This window comes from Papaver somniferum, chromosome 1 (assembly GCF_003573695.1).
Source record: "Papaver somniferum cultivar HN1 chromosome 1, ASM357369v1, whole genome shotgun sequence".
Taxonomy (NCBI): domain Eukaryota; kingdom Viridiplantae; phylum Streptophyta; class Magnoliopsida; order Ranunculales; family Papaveraceae; genus Papaver; species Papaver somniferum.
In genome coordinates, this window is record NC_039358.1 from 229727513 (window position 1) to 229749881 (window position 22369).

Sequence of the window (22369 nt, forward strand, 5' to 3'; positions counted from 1 at the left end):
CACTATCCCAAATCCACCATCCAAGCGATTCAGTTACAGTTGTGCTCCTTAGGCCTCTTGAACCTCGCAAAGTGTCTACACACTTGACTCCTTCAGCTAACGTCCTTTACATCCTAAGAGTTACTTCAGCCGAAGTGAAGTCTTTTGGTATACCAATCTTCCTATAACAGATAATCCTATTTGATTTCCTTTTAGATCAAAGATCAAGGTGTGGAAATATGTTTGCAATAAAAAGCTAGCAAACCTAACAAATACGAAACTTACAACTCCCGGAGAGCATTCTAGAGTTTTAACCACCTCTCAAGAAAAATCGTCGAAAGTTCAACTAAGATCAGTCTTTAGATATCTATCTTGAGGAATCACAAAGTCTAAAATGAAGAGAACTTTAAAGAAAGAACTAAAAGCACTAAAAGCTACTTGATGTTCATTTAAACACCTAATAAATTAATCATGATTCAAACACATATGTGTTTAATAAATCAACGAAGTCTTAGAAGTTTTTAAGAGAGTTCTAGAAATGCTAAGCATATTAAAATAATAAGTCTTTGAGCATCTGTTAAACATTGTCGAGAAAGTTGGTACAACGTTTCGCCAACCGTAAGGATTGCTCACGAGTCAGGGTGATACGTTTGTCCAACAAGAATAGCCAATCCTAATAGACTACCAAACTCAGTTGATCTTGGTTCTTGAATCGGTTTGGTCAATTGCTAGCCAATTAATCAAACCTATAAAATTCAGTTCACTATGGTTTACCAACCGAGTTCGTGAGTTGTTCCAAACTGGACTTGTGGTTTGCGAACAGGTTCGAAAACTTTTATGTATTTGCGAATCTCATATATCCGTGGTTTGCAAACTAAGTTCTCCAACCTACCCTGAATAAAAATTCAGTAAGTCCATATATTGCTCTCTTTTGATGTTTGAAACATTCTGAAGTGATATAATCATTTTCATGGGAAATTTTCAATTGATCCACAAACTAATTTATAGAACTAATATTGTTAAGGACCTTTGAACATCCAATCACTAAATCATATTTCAATATTTTTAACAAGACAAGCTTGAATCAAAATATCCTCATTGTTAAGTCATACGAAATATTGTCAATAGATAGAAAAATGGTATGGTAAGTAAAATAGAATGGTTTAGTCTTCACATACCTGACGTAGAAGTTATCCAAATGTCTTTATCAATCTTCAATCTTCAAAGGTGATCTCTGATACTCAACTACTATTCTAAGCTATCCGAAACTTGACTTAGTAAATTAGAAATCAAGACATAGTTTTGGTCACCTAATATTGACAACAAACTTGAGATAGAAAAATAAATAGTTCGGATGATTCGAAAAATAATACTTATTGGTCGAACTCTATCATGAGAAAAAAATACAAATCAAAGGTTCAACATATAAACTAAATAAATAATCATCCGAACCATTTTAAAATAATGAGTTCGGCTTATAAACTTAATTATCAGTCGAACCTTACATACATAAACACCCTGAGAAATTAATCATAAGTTTTGACTAATAAATCCAATTTTCGTATCGGCTAAAAAACTTAAATATCCATAAATATCTTTTACCTTACTGTATGGTTCGACCCTATTTTCATATTATCTAATCAGCCGAACTTGCAGTTCGCTAAATATATTAAACTAGGTTCGCGTGATAATTGAAATAAACATATAATTCGAACTGTTCGTGAGCACTGCTAATTCGTACCAATTTAATCCTAATTTCACTTCGTAGTCACAAAAAAAATGTTATTTTTTTATGGTTAAACCTATTCTATCAATCAGAAACAATAAAATCAGAAACATGTTACAGAAAATATCTATTATTATTCATTTCAAGAGTCGATTCTTCATTTTGTTGAACTTATGATTTGAATTTCAGTTTCAACACCTCAACTTCTTCTAGTTTTTCAGTTGACGGATTAGAGGAAGAAACTAAACGCCTACTAATTGACATGCAATATTCATTAAATATTTTAGAGGTAATTCCCAGCATTATCAAGACAAATAGTTTTAATAGGAAAATCTGGAAACTGAGCTCGTAACTTAATAATTTGTGCAAGAAGTCTTGCAAATACAATAGTACGAGTCAAAAGTAAGCAAACATGTGACCATCGTGTTGAAGCATCAATAAGAACCGTAAAATAACGAAATGGTCCACACGAAGGGTGAAGTCCAAATATATCACCTTGAATTCGTTGCAGAAAATTAGGTGATTCGATGCCAACTTTCATCAATGATGGAAATAATTAATTTTCCTTTTTTTTTTAATAATCAAAGGCCTTCAACAAGGCTAATGATCCTCCTCAACTGTTGGTAAGAGCCAAACAGGAGGGGCAGACTAGTGCGTAGAAGAATTGTTTTTCTTAGCCCATAAATCTAGCTCATGAGATACAGAGTTACAAATCCGAGGTTGAAAACTAAAAATACAAGCAACTAACTTAGAAGAAAAAAGTTGAATATCCTTAAAAATAGCATCCGTACACGAGTTTCCGTCAAAATTGCCAGCTTAAAATTGGTTAATGAGGGCGTTCGCATCACTTTCAAAAATGATATGAGTAAACTGTTGCTCTAGAGCTTTCTTCAAGACTTCCCAGATGGCTCTGGCTTCAGCTTCCTCAGCAGAATGAACTTCAAAGACTAATGAGGCACAAAATGTTGCTTTTCTTGAGAAATCACGCATCACATACCCTACTCCATTTTCTCCATAAGTAACATCAAAGGCACCATCAGTATTTCATTCAATCCAACCAAAAGAGGGGGGCATCCATTTATCACAAATACTGACAGAGATGGTAGTATAAACTGTAAAACTAGTTTTCCTAGTAAGGAGCATAGCTCTAGCACTAGCTAGGACGGTAGTATGACTTTCAGTAATGTTTTGGAAAATAAAATTATTCCTACTAGTCCAAATAGACCATAGGATAACAACAAACAGGCTTTGATCTTCCTCAAAAAGTTTAGTAAGAGGGTCAGTTAACCAAAAAAAAAGCCAGTCAATGAAAGCATTGTTTTCAAAAAAAACTGGGTATCCACACCATGCATGGGTTTAAATCAGAGATAAACCAGATTCTGCTAGCAAAGGGGCAAAGGACCAAAGCATGCATAATAGATTCATAAGGATCAGTACACCTAGGACAATCGACACTATGCATGGGCATTCTAGTATGAAGAATAGTTCTGACAGGAAGATCATTTCTAGCTGCTCTCTAGACAAAAACTTGGATTCTGTAAGGAACTCTGACTTTCCAAATACACTTCCAAAGGTTTTTACAAGGGGAGGGCCTAAGGCCTCTGATCCCCAAGTAGGAAAATTTAGGGAATGGTGATAATCTTCTGAACAGAAGCATTATCAAAGTGCGTGTTAAGTCTAGGCACATCCCAACTTCTGGTTTGTGAATCAATAAAATAAGACACTTTAATACTAGGATCAGGGGGGACTAGAGGGTTGGGTGTAGTAGAACCCATAGTGGATATCCATTTATCACACCATGGGTCAATAAATTGACCATACCCTACTATCCAAGAAATTAAAGGCTTAAATAGTTCTTTTATGGCATGCAAACACTTCCAAGTCCAAGAGCACTTACTAGTACTCTTAGCATTCAAGAAATCAGTTCTAAGAAAGTATTAGCGTTAAGAACAGTAGCTAGCAAGCAGTCAGGATTTTCTAAAATCCTCCAAGCATTCCTTGCCAGCATTGCCAAATTATTTAACTCAGCCTTTCTAAAACCCAAGCCACCTTCAGCCTTGGGGGAACATAAAATATCCCAACCAAGCAGGTGCAATTTCTTGTCTTTTGGGTCTAAAGTTTCACCTCACCAAAATATACAAAGATGAGCATCCATTTGTTTACAAAGGTGTTTAGGAATAAGAAAAGCTTCTTGTTAACAAGAGATGCATGGACAATCATTAAATTATAAGACTTTTAGTCTATTTACAGGATGTTCATATGAGTTTTCAATAACTCGACGCATCATAGTTGATCTCGGATGACCCAAATGGTCATGCCAAAGTTTAGAAACACTGGGATCAGAAGTTTTAGGATGACTCACAACATGTGATTCAATTAGGATATCCTGAAAGGAAGTTTAAGAAATGCTCCGAGCTTATCTCTTTCCTTCCAGTAGCTGAGCAAAATAATGAGTTATTACTCAAGAACCATCAAAGTCACCTAACAGGTTCAATAGATTCTCTAGAGATGAACGCTACAGAAAGTCGTGGCAATGCTAATGAAATCCGTGGGAAAGGACATGGACGTCGGTTGGATCCTAAAAAGCCCAACAACAAGAAGAAGGCTGGTAATAATCCCATCATCTGAAGGAGAAGAAGAATGTGTTCCCAAAACACAAAGGCAAAAGCTCGCAAAGCCGTTCAAAGCATCATGAATCTTCTTGTCACCGTTGTGGTTCACCAGCGCATTGGGAAAATATTTGCTGTACTGCAAGGCACCTTGTTAATCTTTATCAGGCATCTATTAAAGAAATGGAAAAGAAAGATGAAACCAGTTTTTCCCAATATGATATACCAATGGATATTTCCCATCTCGATATTTCTGATTTCAAGAATGATGGAAATGAGTCTGAAGACATGGATTCCTTCCTCAAGGATACATGAGTTTTTTTTTTCTGATCAGTTCTTTTTAGTAGATTGAGTAGTGTTTGGTTTGAATAAGTGGCAATGTTTTGTCATTTTGTTTTCCATAGGTTATTTTTCTTTTAGGAAGTTGATTTTAATGTGTTAGTTATTGATATTCTCTTTAGTAATGAAATTATTTTCTTAGTATTTATTCTCCATTACTAAGAAAATAATTTCACTATTAAAGAGAATATCAATAACTAACACATTAAAATCAACTTCCTATGAGAAAAACAATCTCTGGAAAAAAAACTATGACAAAACGTTGTCACTTATTCAAACCAAACTACTACTCAATCTACTTAAAAGAATTGATCGTAAAAAAGAAAAAAAAAATCAGATATCCTTGAGGAAGGAATCCATGTCTTCCAACTCATTTCCATCATTCTTGAAATCAGAAATGTCAAGATAGGCAATATCCATTGGTATGTCATATTGGGCAAAATTGGTTTCATCCTTCTTTTCCTTTTCTTTAATAGACACCTGATAAAAATCAACAAGGTGCCTTACAGTACGTCAAACATTTTCCCAGTGCCCTGGTGAACCACAACGGTGACAGACAGATTAATGATGCTTCGAAAGGCTTTGCAAGCTTTTGCCTTTGTATTTTGGGAACACATTCTTCTTCCCTTTATGATGATGGGGATTATTACCAGCCTTTTTCTTGTTGTTGGGCTTTTTATGACCTGACCAACGTCCGTGTCTTTTCCTACGGCTTTCATTAGCATTGCCACGACTTTCTGTAGCGTTCATCTCTGGAGCATCTATTGAACCTGATAGGTGACTTTGATGCTCAACTACTAGAAGGAAGAGATAAGCTTGGAGTATTTCTTAAACTGTCTTTCCAGATACTGTTATTGAAGCATGAAAGGTGGAGTAAGTCTTCTCCAAAAGATCAGCATCAGTAGTTGTTTCTCCGTATAGTTTTAAGAGATGAACAATCTGAAATAAACCGAGTTATATTCACTCACACTTTTAAAGTCTTGTAAACGGAGGTGCATCCACTCATATCCATCTCTTGGAAGGATGACCGTTTCTTGATGGTCAAACCTATTTTTCAGCTCTGTCCACAAAGTGTACGGATTTTTCACCGTAAGATATCGGGACTTCAAACCTTTGTCTAAGTGATGACGAATAAAAATCAATGCTTTTGAGCGATCTTCTTGGGACCCTTTATTTCCCTTAGTAATGGTCTTATCAAATGAGCTAGCACCCAGATCTACCTCTGCATCTGGAATCCAAGACAAATAATTTTTTTCGGATATGTCAAGGAATTTAAAGTTCATCTTCGAAAGAGTCGACATGATCTGAATATGAATAAAAAATAAATAAAAAGATCAGTATATAGAATACTCCCTTTAAATCCAATAAATTTGGCAGAGTGAAGATAAAAAGAACGTCACGAATCTTATATACCCACTAACTTCCGAACGGGTAAACATATGATATTACTGTCATGTAGGACAAAATAGTAAAAAGAGTTAACATATACGAAAGTAAATTTCCACCGACTTTCAATTGATTCGAAAGTAGGAAATATTGCTTCAGATTTAAAACGTACATGAAACAGAAGAAGAAGAAAATAATTAATAATCCATCAATCTTCTCTTGTATAGTAGTGACACTCGCTACCATAGTTAGGTAAAAATGTGTGCATACATAATATTCATCAAAGAGACCCATCAATAGCATAACAGTAATTTTGAGCAGAACTAAAAAAAAAACCGTCTTATACCAATTCAAAATACTACTCTCTCCGTTCCGATTTATTTGATGTTATAGAATTTTTCACGCAGTTTAAGAAACAATAGAGAGAATAAATTTTTTCCAAATCTACCCATATTAATAACTTCTTAAAAGTTTAAACCACCTAGTTTTTAGTTTTTAAATTTAATGTATATTACGAATCTCATTGTAATTTACTTGGGATAAACAAAATTTCATCCAAATCCTTGGAATAATCATTTACCTGTTGATTCTAATGAGAATTAATGGTATGCTGTGATTCCAAAGCAAGGGTAAATCAGTGAGAATTTGGAAAAAATACTTAAACCCTCATCTATTTTCGAACACAAAAAAACCCCTAAAACATCAAGTAAATTGGAACGGAGGGAGTATTGTCGGATGGTCATTAATTGATATCTCGTTTTTATTAAAAAAAAAACTCATTGATATCAGATAAAAATAAAAATATACAAAAATAAATAAATCATGATATACAGACAAAATTAAAATATACAAAAATTAAAATTACCTATTTGATTAGATATATGTAAATCAGCGTATGTTCTCTCTTTGTTAGATAATCGATTTGATTACAAAAATCAAAACAATAAACCTAGAAAGATTCTTTGTTCAAAAAAGAAATATACAAAAGAAAAACTAATGGAATTTTTTTTATTAAGGTTTAGAGGAAAAAAAATAGCAACGTGTCTATTACCTAGTGTGAAAGATAGAGAAATAGAAAAAGAGAAGGAGAATTCTTATTCGATGCTGAAAACAAACAAATATTGCAGTCTCTATTTATAGGGATAGACACAAGGACATCCCAATAATAAACGGTATTTACCCTAGATATTATTAACATATAAATAGACGTTTATAACATCCTCAAAAAGAAAATGCGTAAGCCTCGTAATATGCTTCTTAATTAATTGGGCTAACATTTACGTAAAGTCGTAATGGGCTGCCATTTCACTTGTGGGTTTGTTTTTACACGAGCACCACAAAGAAGTTGGGGGACTTGAGGTTGAGTGATGTGTTGGTAACTTTGTATGCACGTAATACTTTCTGCAACTTCCCAATCCTCGCCTCGGCCACGCCGTCTCTTATTCCTCTTCTTTTTATTCTTCTCGAGCTTAATTTCCTTCATCTTCAATTTCTCTTTGATTGTCTCAGAAACTGGTGTGCTCCCACTAGTACTCCCCGTTTCCATGGAAATATGGAATTATTACATAAAAGGCTACAATCAGAATTGGGAACAAGGCAAAGATATGAAACAACAATTGTTGGCATGGAAACAAAGAAGAGGAAGAAAGATATGGCCACTCATAATTTTTGCCATTATATGGGTGATCTGGAAAGAAAGAAATCAAAGGGTGATGGCAAGAAATAGAGGACGAGATGCATCAGTGACCATTGATGAGATCAAAAGCACAATCTTCTTATGGGTTTCAACTAGGGCTGTCAATGGGTACCCATTACCCGGGTCCGGAACCGGAACCGATGGATTCGGGTCCGGTTCCGGGTCCTTAAATTGGACCCATTAACCATTTTGGACCCGGCGGGTAATTACCCATATATACCCGTTTATGAACGGGTCCATCAGGATCCTACCCGTCGGGTACCCGCGGGTATTCGGGTATTTCATAAAGGTTAATTTTGTAAAATCCCCAGCGAAATTAGGTCATATATAAGGAAAGGATGAGAAGCTCGCCCCCATTCCGATATACTTTCTTCTCCTGCCTCTGCCTGCAGAAGTAGTTAGAGCTTTCACCACCCATTCCGATGAATCCGATCTACTGTTAATGTTGGCGTTAATCACTTAATCCATCAAAGATTCAAAGTGTGTTATACTGTTATTACTAAGCTCAGACTTGATAAGGATAGGAAGTCGCTCTTGGATCGTAACTCGTAAGGCCAAAGGTAGAGCTGCTGCTGATAAAGATAAGGGTACCAAGTTTACTACTGATGATGTTATGCAGAACGTTGATTGATTGATTGGTGGTTCATCGATCCTCTCTTCAGGTTATTATTATATTGTTTTTAGGGTTTCTTTGTTATGAGTTATGTTTTCGTTTTAGGGTTTCATGAATTTGGGGATTTTGAAAACATGGATTATTATGATGATGATTATGGTAACATTTTGTCTATGAAATTGGATATTTTAGGTTTTAATTTGTTTGTTTATGTTATTATTGAATCTGTGAATGGTGAATGGATGTTTTGAATTTACCCCTTTTGTTTCTTCTTACTCAAGAGGAAAGAATTTTTTAATTTGCAGTATTGGGTGTTACTTTAGTGATTTTGAATTACTGGTGAATGGGAAATTTTTTATGATTCTGAAAATTTGTTATGGATTACTTTATGACACCTGATAGGCTGATGCAGATGTTTGTTGGGTTTTCCTTGCAGAGGCAACATGAAAAGTCAAACAGGAAGTAGTGTTGGTGATCATTGTGTTCCTGTAAAGAAGACTAAAGTTACCGTTTCGAAATCCCCGTGTATGCCGCCTCCTAAAGCTTCCGTTTCGAAGGCTGCAAAGAAGAGTAAAGTTGTAAACTCAGCAGAGCCGAAAAAAGTAGAAATTGTAGCCAGTGAGTCAAGTGATACTGGTGATTCTGATTCTGATCATATAGAAGCCGCAACAACAGATGTGGTTCCGTCACCTACACGTAAACGCAAAAGAACCTCAAAGTATTGGGATGAATTTCAAGAGGTATTGATAAAAGGTAAAACACACGGAGAATGCAAGCACTGCAAGAGGAATATTGGTGCGGAGAGCAAAAATGGGACAAGCAGTTTGAGGAAACATCTAAATAGTTGTATGGCGTACAAAGGAGCACAACAGCAAATTAACCAAATGTTCTTGAAAGCTAGTGAAACACAAGATGGGTCAGTAGCTGCTTACAACTTTAAGTTTAACCAAGAAGTAACTCGTGATTGTATTGCAAGAATGATTATCTTGCATGAACTCCCTTTCTCATTTGTAGAGTACATTGGTTTTAGAAGGGTGCTGACTTCATTACAACCCAATATTAAACTTGTGAAGCGGAACACTACGAAGTCAGACTGCATAAAGATTTATCAAATGGAAAAGAAGCATTTGTACGATATTTTTAGTAAGGTACAGAGTCGCATAAGCCTTACTACTGATATGTGGACTTGTACCACTCAGAATAGAGGTTATATGGCTTTGACAGCTCACTATGTTGATGAAGAATGGAAGATTCAGAAGAGAATTTTATCTTTTAACGTTGTGGATGTGCAACACACAGGAGTTAACATTGCAAAGGTACTGATGGAGCAGTTGTACAAGTGGAATATAGATAGGAAGATAGCTTCAATTACGCTGGATAATGCTTCAACTAACAAAGTCGTGGTAAGTGAACTTCTTTCTCAGCTAAAACCAGATAATGGATTACTTTTGGATGGGGAATTATTCCATGTTCGATGTTCTGCTCATGTAGTTGCCATTATTGTTGATCATGGGATGCTGCAAATTAAAGAAGAAATACAGAAAATTAGAAATTCAGTGAAATTTATTAGAGGTTCACCACAAAGACAACAAAAATTTAAATAAGTTTGCTTGCAAGTCAATGCTCCTGATAAAAAGTTGATTCAAGACGTTGATACAAGGTTGAATTCTACCTATCTGATGCTTGAAACAGCACTTCTATTTCGGGAAGCATTTAACCGGTTCGGGAAGATTGAACCTGATTTTCTTAATGTTGCTCCAACGAGTGAAGACTGGAATAATGCAAGTAGTCTTTCAATCTGCTTGAAGGTCTTTTATGAAGTCACCATTCTCTTTTCAGGTACGTCATACGTGACAGTTAATCGTTATTTTGATACTGCTTGTTCTTTGTATTTAGAACTTCGTGAGTGGTGTGATTCCGATGATGCATTAATCTCAAAAATGGCAGTGAATATGATGAAAAAGTTTGAAAGATATTGGCAACTTACTAGTAAAACATTTGCAATAGCTTCCATTTTAGATCCTCGGTTTAAAATGAAATTATTGGATTACTATTTCCCATTAATATATCCTGGTAACAGCGAGGAGAAGAAGTTAGAAGTTATGGAAGTCTTGAAAAGATTGTATAATGAATATGCAACACATTATGCTTTTTCAGCTCATGTATACTCAGCAAACATTTCGACAAATCAAGTGAACATGGAAGATTCAGTTGGTAGTAGTGGTAGTACTTTATCTTCTCAAAGTTCTTTTACTTCTAGAAGGAAAGGTTTGACGGAATTTCTGGAAGAAAGTTCACAACATGACGTTGTTCGCACAGATCTAGAGCAATACCTATCAGCTGATGTTCACCCTATTAGAAAAGGAAGTGGTATTGATCTGAATGATTCTAGTTTTGATGTTTTGGGGTGGTGGAAATTTCATGGACCAATGTATCCAATTGTAGCAGTGATAACTCGTGATATATTAGCAATTCATGCGTCATCGGTGGCTTCTGAATCTGTTTTCAGCACCAGTGGTAGAGTTGTAGATAAATTTCGTTCTTCAATGCTTCCAGAAACAATTGAAGCTCTGATATGCACACAAGATTGAATAAGAAGTATGCTGAAGAGTAAGTAACATATTCAATTCATGTTTGCTATTATATCAATTTTAGTTAGTGATTCATTTACTATGGTTCTTGTACGTCAACTAACTATTTTATTGTGTTAGATGAGGGATATGGGTTAGGTAGTACTTCACTTCAGACTCTTTTGGAGGCAATGGAGGAGCTCGAGTCAGACGATGATGATGCAACATCGCACATTGTCTAACTGACTGACTATCAATTTAAGGTAAAATAACCAGCTAACCTTGGAATATGCACCCTGTACCCAGGTCTCCAATTAGATGAGATAAAGTAAATAAAGGTAGAAAAAAAAACAAGATAAAGTGCATGAAAAGAGTAGAAACAAGAAACTTGTTACTGTGTATATATGTATATTCATTTTCAATCATCCTCTTACATATTTTGCTACAATGACCCTCTGAATTACTTCAGCATTTCATAGTTTTCTTGCATACGTATGATCAGATAACCCTAATGAATAATACTAATAGAGAAGATTTATGGAGCAAATTACTAAATCACAGGCAAGGTCTTTGATTGTGATATGGTTACTTCTTTTTGGTCAATTGGGAATATGATCAACTGTTTTTGTTTCTCTTGCAGGAACAATTGGAAATATGATGGTTGGAACTTCTTTTTGGTACATATATATTATATAGGCATAGCCAAAGAACATGCGAAGTGCGCGAACTACATCCTTCTTTTTTGTATATGTACTTGTGAAGGAAAAACGCATTTATCTTTTGGGGCTTCTACAGTTTATAGAATGATATGTCTGTCAACTTTTGTGGTTATAATACGACAGACTATAGCCATTAGGGCAGGTACTGAATCTACTGATGGAGCAGTTATCGGCTAAAAACATGTCTGCCAACTTTTGTATTTAATATTTATCATATATAATGGCAGATTCTTACTTATAGCTAGGAAAGTAACTTTGATTTTCCTAATCTAAGGATTCTAAGCTCAAGTTTACTCTACTTTTGTATGTATGTTAAAGATGGTCACTTGGGAAGTCATATAACTGATAATCTGATATAAGTTTGTGTTTTTATCCGATGGGTACCCGGACCCGGTGATTACCCGTGACCTTTACCGGGTCCGGTTCTGGGCCAACACATTATGGAACCGGCCCCGGAACCGGTAGGACCCGGAACCGACGCTGATATGTCGGGTCCGGTTCTGGGCCATGTACTACCCGAGAGGACCCGGACCCGTTGACAGCCCTAGTTTCAACCTCAAATTGGTTTAGATTTATACAATTCAGTCAACTTATTACCCACTGGAAGGTTATTCTAGAAGGAAAAACGTAACTGAATATAAACTGTATCTGGATACTTTAATCTTTGTAATACTCTTTTATATTTATCAATAAAACATCGTAACCTTTGCCTTGCAAAAAAAAAGTCATCAAGTTGGGGACTTGAGGTTGAGTGATGTGTTGGTAACTTGGTATGCCCGTGAAGAGAAGCCACCAGGTATTTACATAAGTGAATAAGGTTGATAACAACGAAGTGACGAGACCGCTTGGTGAGTTAAGCGAAGAAAAGATTGACCATGGTCAACCCAGTTTGACCACACTACAGGAGAAAATGCCGCAGTACTAACAGATTATCTTAATGTAGTTTCATAAGTTGCTTGATGATGAGATGAACTGATAGAGTATTTGATATAAGGTGCAAAAATTATAGAATCATACATAACTTTCTAATTAACAGATAAACCGAAATATAGTAAGTCGATGTCACTGTAATAGAGTGGTAAATTCGTGTGAGTGAGTTTGAAACCGGTGGGCACCAAATTATTTGTAGACCAAAAATAAAGATCATGGTATTTTTCCGGTTAACTTCTTCCGATTCTCAATGAAGAATCAATATCTTTACCATTACTTGCTAATATCTTAGCGATTTGCAACTGTGTATTTGCCATGATTTCAGTTCTTTTAAGATCCATTTCACCTTTCTTAGCCTCTGCTTCCATTCTCATCTTCTCTACTTCTTTCATTGTCTCCATCCTTGCTTGCTCTGATCTCATTACTACCTCTGCTAACCATCTAATACTCTCTGCCACTTCCCATTCTTCACCTCGCCCGCGCCGTCTCTTATTCCTCTTCTTTTTATTCTTCTCAAGCTTAATTTCCTTCATCTTCAATTTCTCTTTGATTGTCTCAGAAACTGGTGTGCTCCCACTAGTACTCCCCGTTTCCATGGATGTCTTTGCTGAACCGTTCTCGACTATCTTCTTGGCTCTCAAATCATCTTCCTAGATGATACATAACAATAACAAGTTTATTAAATGAAACTGAATTTGCAGACTAGTGTGGAAGAAAAATAGCAAAAATCCAATATTATGACATTGTATTACCTTGCTTGCCTCGCGGACGGCATCGTTTGATTCATGAGAGTCTAGGAAACTTCCGCCAATATTTGGATGAGGAAGAGAATGAATAGGGACGACCAATGGTGGTGGCGGCGGCGGTGGTGGTTGTGGCGCTGCTGGTGGCGGGTCAAGAAGAAGAAGAGGAGCATTAAGAATTGTAGCAGTAGCAGTAGTGGAAGAAGTAGGACAATTATCTGTTGGTGATGTTGTTGTTGCTGTCCTACAACGAAGCAAAAGATCGAGACGTTGAAATAACGGCCAAGAAGAAGGATCGTTCGAAGACGATTCAGATCGATACCGTTTCTTCATGGATTCAATCTTGTTTTTACACTGTGTTTGTGTTTTTGGTGCTTTTGTTGAGTTAGCTCTTGAAGATACATGACGTGCTACATCTTCCCAATCATGACCTTTGAGTTTAGCTCGATTCCGCAGTACCCATTTGGTTTCATATGCATCAAGTAAACATGAAACTGCTCCTTCACTCCATTCATCTCTTTTCAACCTATCACCACCACCAAGACCAGATGTAATACTACTAACAACTGGTTTACTAGAATTTGCTTCTTCTTTTTCCATCTTTTCTGATCATCCATTCAATATGTTTTTTTCTCTCTTATTTCATGGTGTATTTGATCATTTAGTAGAAAGGAGTGGTAGTGAATGGTTGAAGAAGACCACTAGCAGGCATTAGAGAGGCAATGAGAGCACTAGTGTGAGTGGCCAACCATGGTGGTCACTTTTGTCAAAATGGTGGGTTAATCACAGTGGTTTCACTTTTTGCAAGTCTTTATACTTCTTTTTGTGAATGTTTTGTGTATTTTCTTATTGTGGAAATTGGAATGAGAATTTTATTTGTTTTTGTGTTAGTGGAGGGATCTTTATTATTTGTTGCGTGAATACAAAGCTAAACTATAGATATGTAGCTACCTATTGGTGGTCAACTATACGTCAATGGTCTGTACCCCATCATGTAAATTTCCCATGTTTTTCAATAGTGACAACCTTCTTTTAAGACGCAAGCCATTAACTAGGAAGACAGCTTATTCATCTCCAGCTAGTACAGAGCAAGAGCAAGAGCCATTAACTAGGAAGACAGCTTACTTCTATTTCAGGAAAACTGATATTTTTCATGTTGTCAATGATACTTTCATGTTGTTGTTCTTACCTAAACGAAAGATAGTAAATTTTTATTATCTCCAAATTAAAAAAATTAAAGTAGCATTTTTCTAAAACGGAAAGAAATTTTTTATTCAAAAGTTTTCTTTAGAATGCCTCTTATATTGGTTGTTTGTCGGGAATATTGATATTCTTTGTGACCTTCTTTGAGACATGTCCATGTGATACTTGAGTTGATTATTTAATTTGGTTTTAGTAGGAAGCGTGCATGAGCATGCCACAATCCTAATTAAGGATGAAGAATGCAACCTTACAACCGTTGAAGCAGCAATATAAACACAATCACTCATTATATATACGTGTATTTCAGTATTTGACTCTTTAATGCCTCCAAGAGTTTCAATTTCCCATCACCACCAACTAAAGATCCCTTTATTTTCTTTTGTTTAGTTCCGTCACTCAACTGTCATCCAATTTTATCAGACTCTTCATTTGGCTCTTCTTTTTGGGGGTGTTAGACTTTAGAGAATATCATGGGGGTTACAGCGCCACTATAGTCAAGAAACTTAAAAGTTAAAGAGTGAAAACCCCTCCAAAGAATCAAATTTGTGGACCTGTCGAGACCATTACGCGTCAAGACCTCGTACAACAGAAGTTCATCGCAAACGGGGAATCGTTGGTTAATATTTTGGTACTGCAGAATGAAGTCCCGGGCCGTGTTAGCTTTGCTGCACAGACTGCAGGAAAATACTTTCCATTACATCTTGAAACCGCAGTATTGCAGTACTGGTTGTACTTAAAACGAGACCTTGACTTGTAACCTGACATCCAATTTATCCGGTCAGGTGAGTTTGCAAAACAAATGATAAATAGGTGAAGTCCGTAAAGCAAAAATTTATTGAAAGAAGAAGGAAACTACAAGAGACCACAAGGACTGGACCACAGAAATTACAGCAAAACAACAAAGAAGAAAAAGAGAAACTATTTCATGGATGATACAATTCACTAGCTAGGCACTTTATGAGCCGTAGGCCACTGGTGTTTTCACCATATTAACAGCAACTGCCATCTGGTTCACATCATACTTGTCCTCCGAGTAGACCAAGGAGAAGTAAATTTCACAGATGGAGTAAATCATTCATGAGAAACTTTGACTACCTGTTTCCCGATCTTTTGGCCGGTAAAAAGACCTATTAATGCAGCAGGAGCACTCTCAGGACCTTCCACCATATCTTCAACATAAGATAACTTTTCATCCGTGAAAATACTGCTTCATCAGTTCCATGAACTCTGGGTAAAGGTGATAGTGATCTGAAACGTTCAATCCTTCCATACGAACACGTTTCAGGACAAGCTGTGTTAAGTTGTGAACCCCTTCGGACTTCTCAAGATTGTCATTCCACACAGAGTGATTCTACCACGGACAGCCATATTTTGGAGGACAGCGTCGAGCATTTTTCCACCCACATTCTCAAAGTAGATATCGATACCCTTAGGGAAATACCTAAAGACAAAATGCACACAAAATTAGGAGTAACTGGTACTTAAATTTTGGTTTGGTTGGACAAAAAGTAGGTGATACGATGCTTTGCGGTTTATAGAAAAAATAGTTTTATTAAAGTAATAGACAGTGTCTATTACTTTTAGAGGTGGCATATGGGGCAGTGATGGTTTGTTTGTAGCTGACTCGTCGTATGGGTCTGAGTCAACTTCTGATTCGCACCGAGTCAGCAGTCAGACCGTTTGTTTTCTATATTGAGTCAGATCTGACTCAACCTCTGACTCAGACATAACCCTGACTCAGACCCGTTTGAGTCAGGTAATGAAATATCCCTGATTCATGGGACTAAACCATTGACTCACATTTAAGTCAGATGAATCAGATCTGACTCAAAACAAACATATCGAGACAGATCCAGATGACTTAGGTGATTTCACTCAGATCCAGACGACTCAGATAAGTCAGTAGTAAACAAACATGGTGTAAGAGTACCCATCCCCTTTCTATTTCACCCCATTGACCAAAAGTCCAATCTCACGGACCGAGGACAGCTTTCCCCTTAAATGATTTTCCTTATAACAAAAATCCTAATAAAATTGTTTGGTATGCCACGTGATTAGATGTTACTTAGTGTTCTCATGCATGTTGAGTGTGAATTCGTGCACACTCCTCGACGAGTGTACATTTCACATTTCAATATCTACCCTTGATTTAATTTAGGGAGTTATGTAATGAGGGTCGTGATTCTAAACATGGAAGGTAATGGGGCCATCAGCTAAATAATTAACCAATCATAAAAATATGTGAAACATACAGTCGTTAGAGGAGTGTGAACAGATTTGGACTCATGTTTCAAGGAAATTAAAAGCGGGTGTGTAAAACTGTAAAACGAAGAGAACATTTCACTATCGAAAAACGAAGTTGGTGGCCGATGATGAGACGCGCGACTGAAAATGGAGCGCGCGGGCGAAGATAAGCCCTTGCGTCTTTGCCTCAGCCGCTTGCGGGTAGCCAAGGCCGTCTACAACTACTTTTCTAATAGTCACCAGAACGGCTATTTTTCTCCTCAATACATACTACTTAATTTCATCCTCCAAAATCACAACATTTTTTTTATCCAACCAATTTTCTCTCAGTTTCTCTCAATTTCAATCTCTTTCAATTTTCAACCTTGAATCTTGATTTTAGTTCTTTTGACAAATATATGGAAATGGATGGAACCTTGTATGAAGAAGAGCAGTAAATGTATGTAAATATTTTGCATCAAATGGATAAAGACGCAACTGAGGATAGAAAGCGGAGAAATTTTATCTTGCAGTTACATTCAGGAATGATACCAAAGCCTTTAGAGCCACCAGAAGTTATGATTAAAAGATGGACTTGGCGATATCGATATTTTTACCACTACAAGATGATGCATGATTATATGTGCATATTCAGATGCAGATTTACAACGTCGATTTCATATGAGCTGCAACTTGACTCTAAAGAATATTGTTGAGTTTTGTCGATCAGATACAACCTTTATTGCACGACATATATGAGGCTTTAGTCCTAAATAAAAGGTTACTACAACCCTCCGATTATTATGTTATTGGGTACCAACGGATTCTACATATGAGTACATCTTTTTGGACAAAAAAAACACATTTAGGTATCACAAAATTTTTTGCGCAACAACAGTCGAGCATTTTGGCCAACATTTTACGGAAACCTACTCAGATAGATGTTGATAGAATCATGGCTAAAAACACAACTAGGGGTTTTCCAGGAATGCAAGGTAGTCTTGATTGCATGTATTGGACGTGGTGTTCGTGTCTAGTTGAATGGGCGGGTCAATATAAGCGTCACTATCCAAAACCAACTGTAATATTGGAAGCTTCGGTTGCTTATGATTGTTGGATTTGGCATTTTTTTTTGAACCCCGGTTCACAAAATGATATCAACGTTTTGCATATATAAATCATCATTATTTGAAAGTCTTAAGCATGGACTGGACCCACACTATATTTTCACCATCAACTGTCATGACCAGACTCATGGGTATTATCTGGTTGATGGGATTTATCCAGAATGGTCAATTTTTATTCAAGCATACAGTCAGACCGATTTTGGACCAACGACTTCGAAGGATGTTAAGTATTTTAACAGACAACAAATGGCTCTGAGAAAGGATGTTGAACGCGCTTTTGGAATTTTTAAAAGAAAGTGCGCATCAAAAAATGAACAAAATTACATTAATTTACATAATTCTGCATAACATGGTCATTAAGGAAACCATACGTAACCCCACATGGACTAGTTATCCATACGAATATTTGAGGCCAAAGCTTATATTGTACCATGGTCGTCCCGTAATATAGACTTACCACCGACATAATTTAGAATCGTGGCCTATGCGGACATCTAAGGGAAGATCTAACTTGCACACCTTTGGGATAAAAGTGGATCTATGCCCGGTCATCAAAAAACAATCAGATAAATGTTTTTTTTTACTTAAATGTTTTTTTATTTTGATTATTTTTTAAGTAATTTATGTACTTTGAAATAAGATGTGATGTAGTGATACTAACTAAATTAAGTGATTAGTTAAAAGCCAATATATATTTACTTTTGCATAAATATTACATTAAAAACTAAGTTAAATTAAAATGTTACCTTTAAATAAGCTTAACCACTAAATTTATTTTTCAAATATAAAAACTTAACTACCATAATTAAAATAAAATTATCTAGTATATTTAATCAAGGCGGTATTTATCTTCCTCTTCTATTGAGACATCGACATTGTCGTCCTTAAAGTGCGCAGACTGTGGGTATAGTGGTTCATTCAGTTGTCGTTCCACCTTATCCACTTTTTTCTCCCACAACCAAAGTTGTCATGAATTAATTATTGAAGTGTTCATGAGAGTAGTTTGTTCTTGTTAAACCCTCTGTAATGTCGTTCTCGCGAAAGACGATTTTTTCAAAGTTTCCCTAATAGTCTAAAACCATGCTCTGATCTGTTCTTTTGGTGTTCTACCTGACGCTCGATTTCCTTGTACTCATAATAGTTGAACTCGTTTGATCCTCTTTCTGCTGCTCTTTTGGCCCCGTCTCTCACTGCTTTTCCATCTTTCTGATCGCCTTCTCTTCCTTTTTTTGACATTGGTATTAACATCCAAATTGGTAGTATGTTGTTCGTGACTATTCGGAGACCCAGCATGTGGAGATGCATTTTCTTACATTGAGGAAACAACTACACCATTCTGAAAATCATGCGAAATTGGATCATATGGTGATTTTACTGGCACTTGATTACCTTCCAATGTATGGATTAAATTTGTTAAGTTTCCTCAGAATGTTGAAACAACTTTCGCCTTGGAAACCACCTTTGTTGGATTTTTTCCGCTCTTCTCGGCATCTTTGTTCCATATCTGGATCACATTCACCGCTTTTTTTTTTTTTTTGCATCATAGCATTTGCATGATAAAAGCTACATATTCACCAACGTCTTTTCTAATTGTATGAAAACGATGAGAAAACCCTTCGGGATCACGAGAATTGATGTTACCGGTTTCTTCATGAAATTTATCAAAAACATTTTGAAAAAATGTAGCCCCTTGTTACTGGAGACCATTGACTTGATCTACTGTAAAGAACACATAAAACCTGCAAATATATTCATCTTCATCCATCGTAAACTTGATATCACGAACTCTGGTAGATTTTTGTTGTGATTGTTGTGAGAGGGTTGCCATGATTGTTGAGATTTTGTAGAGAATGTGTGATCGAAATGAAAGAAAACTGAGAATTTATAGAGAACTCAAAAGGAGCCCTTAGATTGAACATATCATATATATTCGCTAGTGGGCAAACTAGGACGCGCGGATTTTGTAGCACCTCCGGTGGCCTAAGTTTGGACGCGCGTCTTAGATGAGGCCGCTGGAGGTCAGGGTTGAACGATGCGTCGTTTGAAGAAGAAATACACGGCTCTTGTTACACCGCAATGGGTAAACAAATAAATTTTCCCATTTACCCATCCATTTTTCTCTTTTGATCAGTCCATAGTGGGATCAAAATCGACAAAATTTGCCCCTCGTGTAAGAATTTCCCTAAGAGACTTGTTTTCGAACAAAAATTAATATTTTTTATTTTTTATTGGATAATCATATATCCCTTTCCCTCCGACTCGGTATAAAAATTATTAGAATGGATGTCAAATGCGGATATCTTATCGGCTAATATCTTTTTAACGAAATGGATTTGTGATAGCATGTATTAGAACGGATAATATATTATATGTTCCAATAAGAAAAGGGTTATTTCGTAATTTTACTTATAATAATCAAGCTAGATGGCAAACTCATTGATCGTGTACTGTTTCTTTTATGAAGCAAAGTCGTTGCTTTAATTTGTTTTTTTTAGGTCTAATTATTGGATGACTTGCTAAAATTTCAAATATTATAGCTACTAAAAACCATATGTGACATGTTGTGGATACAAGAGTGAGATGATAACGAATTTGAATCATTCTATTTGATTTTTTGGTTAACAACCTATAGAACAACATAACAAATAATTATATGATATTAGGGGTAGTTTGCGTTTCCTCCCATGATAAAGATTATAATTTGAGTTATCTCACCTAGAGAGATTAAATTAGTAAAATCTTCTTTCGTTAGATATTCCATCCAATGCTAGTTAGCTGAGTAAACAACTTTTTAGATATTCCATCCAATGCTAGTTAGCTGAGTAAACAGCTTTGTACAGGTGGACTAAAATATACACGTGTACCTTGAGTTTCCAAAAATACCCTTATATTTTCTGTTTCTATCAAAACCGTGACCGGAACTAGTGGTTTCAGCGGCCACCATAAATGAACTCTAAATTTCAAATTGGCAGATCTTACCTTGGACAGTTGGACATCGTAGTAACCCAAAAATTAATCTCAGAAACCTTGTTTTCAATCGTTCTTGTTGCTGCATCTAAACCTGGTATTGTTTCAATTATTGTATTCAACTGTAAATCCAAACCTTAGAATTCTGATCCATCAATCATGACTCAAACAATTATGTTACCGATTTCAGATTCAAATCGAACCCATGTTCTAATTTCAACGACACCAGATATATCAATTCACAGTGGCAGTAAAAACTATCTTCTAATCCCTAATTTCCTCCACATCTTCACTGCCATTCAAACCCCGAACTCCATTTATCCACCCTAATTTTTCAATCAAGAACCCAACCAAGCTATTGCAGAATCAATATCACCAAACCCGTATGAATCTTCTCTAATATGAATGGTGTTTGTGTTTTTAGATCGCCCATTTATAAAATGGGTTTGATGGGTTAAAGATTAAAGCTGCAAATCACGGTACTTGGAATTGAAATTTCAATTTTTGTCAACAAATTCTTAAGTATCAACTGATTTACCAATTCCAAATCCAAGTACAACACATTTTCCCCAAATCCAAGTATAGTTCATCCAAACTTCTCATAACTCGTAGGAAACTCGAGTTTAAACATAACCCATGTTCAGAATTTTGTTTTGCCTATTCTTATGAAGAACGACGTTGACGGAGATAAAAGAAGAAGACAACTAAGATAAAAACGATATCTCTTTCTTTCCCATTCTTCAATATGGTTTCTCAGTTCTAATTTGATAACAAGCTTTGAATCCTTCTCAGTTTGATCGATTTGATTTCTCTTTCTGAATTTCAACAATTGTATCAATGGAAGCAGTAGCAGCAGTTGATTTACCCTCTCTTCTCGGAGTCAAACCCTTATCGAACTACTAATCGCCCATCCATGGCCGCTGCTGATGGTTTAAGGAAGAAAGTGATTTATTCTTTTAAGAAATAATGAAGAAGACGGAAATTGAGAAGACGAGGGTGTTTTCCGACAGCTAAGCAACGCGTGTATATTTTAGTCCACCCGTACAAAGCGGCTGACTAAGCTAATTAGGATTGGAAGGAATATGTAACGAAAAGAGGTTTTGTTGATTTATTTTTATTCTCTACAGAGGACGTAACTCAAATTATAATTTTTTCTGGGGAGGAAAGGCAAATTACCCCATGATACTATCTGATTTAGTATTAATGGAACGGATATTGAACTTATAACATCCATTGGAACTTAACCAATATCCGGAATATAACTACTAGAACGGAAGATACCGGTCCCGGTTAGTTTCTAAAGATCAAGTAAAATTCCATATCCAATTTGTACAGATCATGTCTGCGTGGTGTAGTGGTCACCACGTTTGCTTTACACGCAAAAGGTCTCCGATTCGAACCCAGGCTTGGACATTTATTTTTTTTCTTTTTTTTTTCCTACTACTTTTTTTTATCTGGTTGATTCTTACTTCATCGTGCAAATTTTGGATCCTATATCAGATTCATGAAGCATATTTAGGATGCTGGAACTGATTTCTG

General features: G+C 36.1%; 2 protein-coding genes and 1 non-coding gene across 3 annotated transcripts; 2 read left to right on the forward strand and 1 right to left on the reverse strand.

Moving 5' to 3' along the window:
* The first annotated feature begins 10027 nt into the window (after window positions 1–10027).
* LOC113271773 (zinc finger BED domain-containing protein RICESLEEPER 2-like) lies at window positions 10028–11059 on the forward strand. The gene is made up of 3 exons (XM_026521689.1): window positions 10028–10187; window positions 10506–10865; window positions 11004–11059. Exons 1-3 carry the CDS (start codon window positions 10028–10030, stop codon window positions 11057–11059), a joined length of 576 nt encoding a protein of 191 aa, XP_026377474.1.
* Window positions 11060–12599: 1540 nt separating this feature from the next.
* Window positions 12600–14152, reverse strand: LOC113318502 (trihelix transcription factor ASIL2-like). The gene is made up of 2 exons (XM_026566675.1): window positions 13320–14152; window positions 12600–13217 (listed from the first exon to the last, which is right to left on the reverse strand). The coding sequence occupies exons 1-2, from the start codon at window positions 13908–13910 to the stop codon at window positions 12798–12800; spliced, it is 1011 nt and encodes a 336-aa protein (XP_026422460.1). The 5' UTR covers window positions 13911–14152; the 3' UTR covers window positions 12600–12797.
* Window positions 14153–22170: 8018 nt separating this feature from the next.
* TRNAV-UAC lies at window positions 22171–22243 on the forward strand. Its single transcript has one exon. It is a non-coding gene; the product is annotated as a tRNA-Val (tRNA).
* Window positions 22244–22369: the final 126 nt, after the last annotated feature.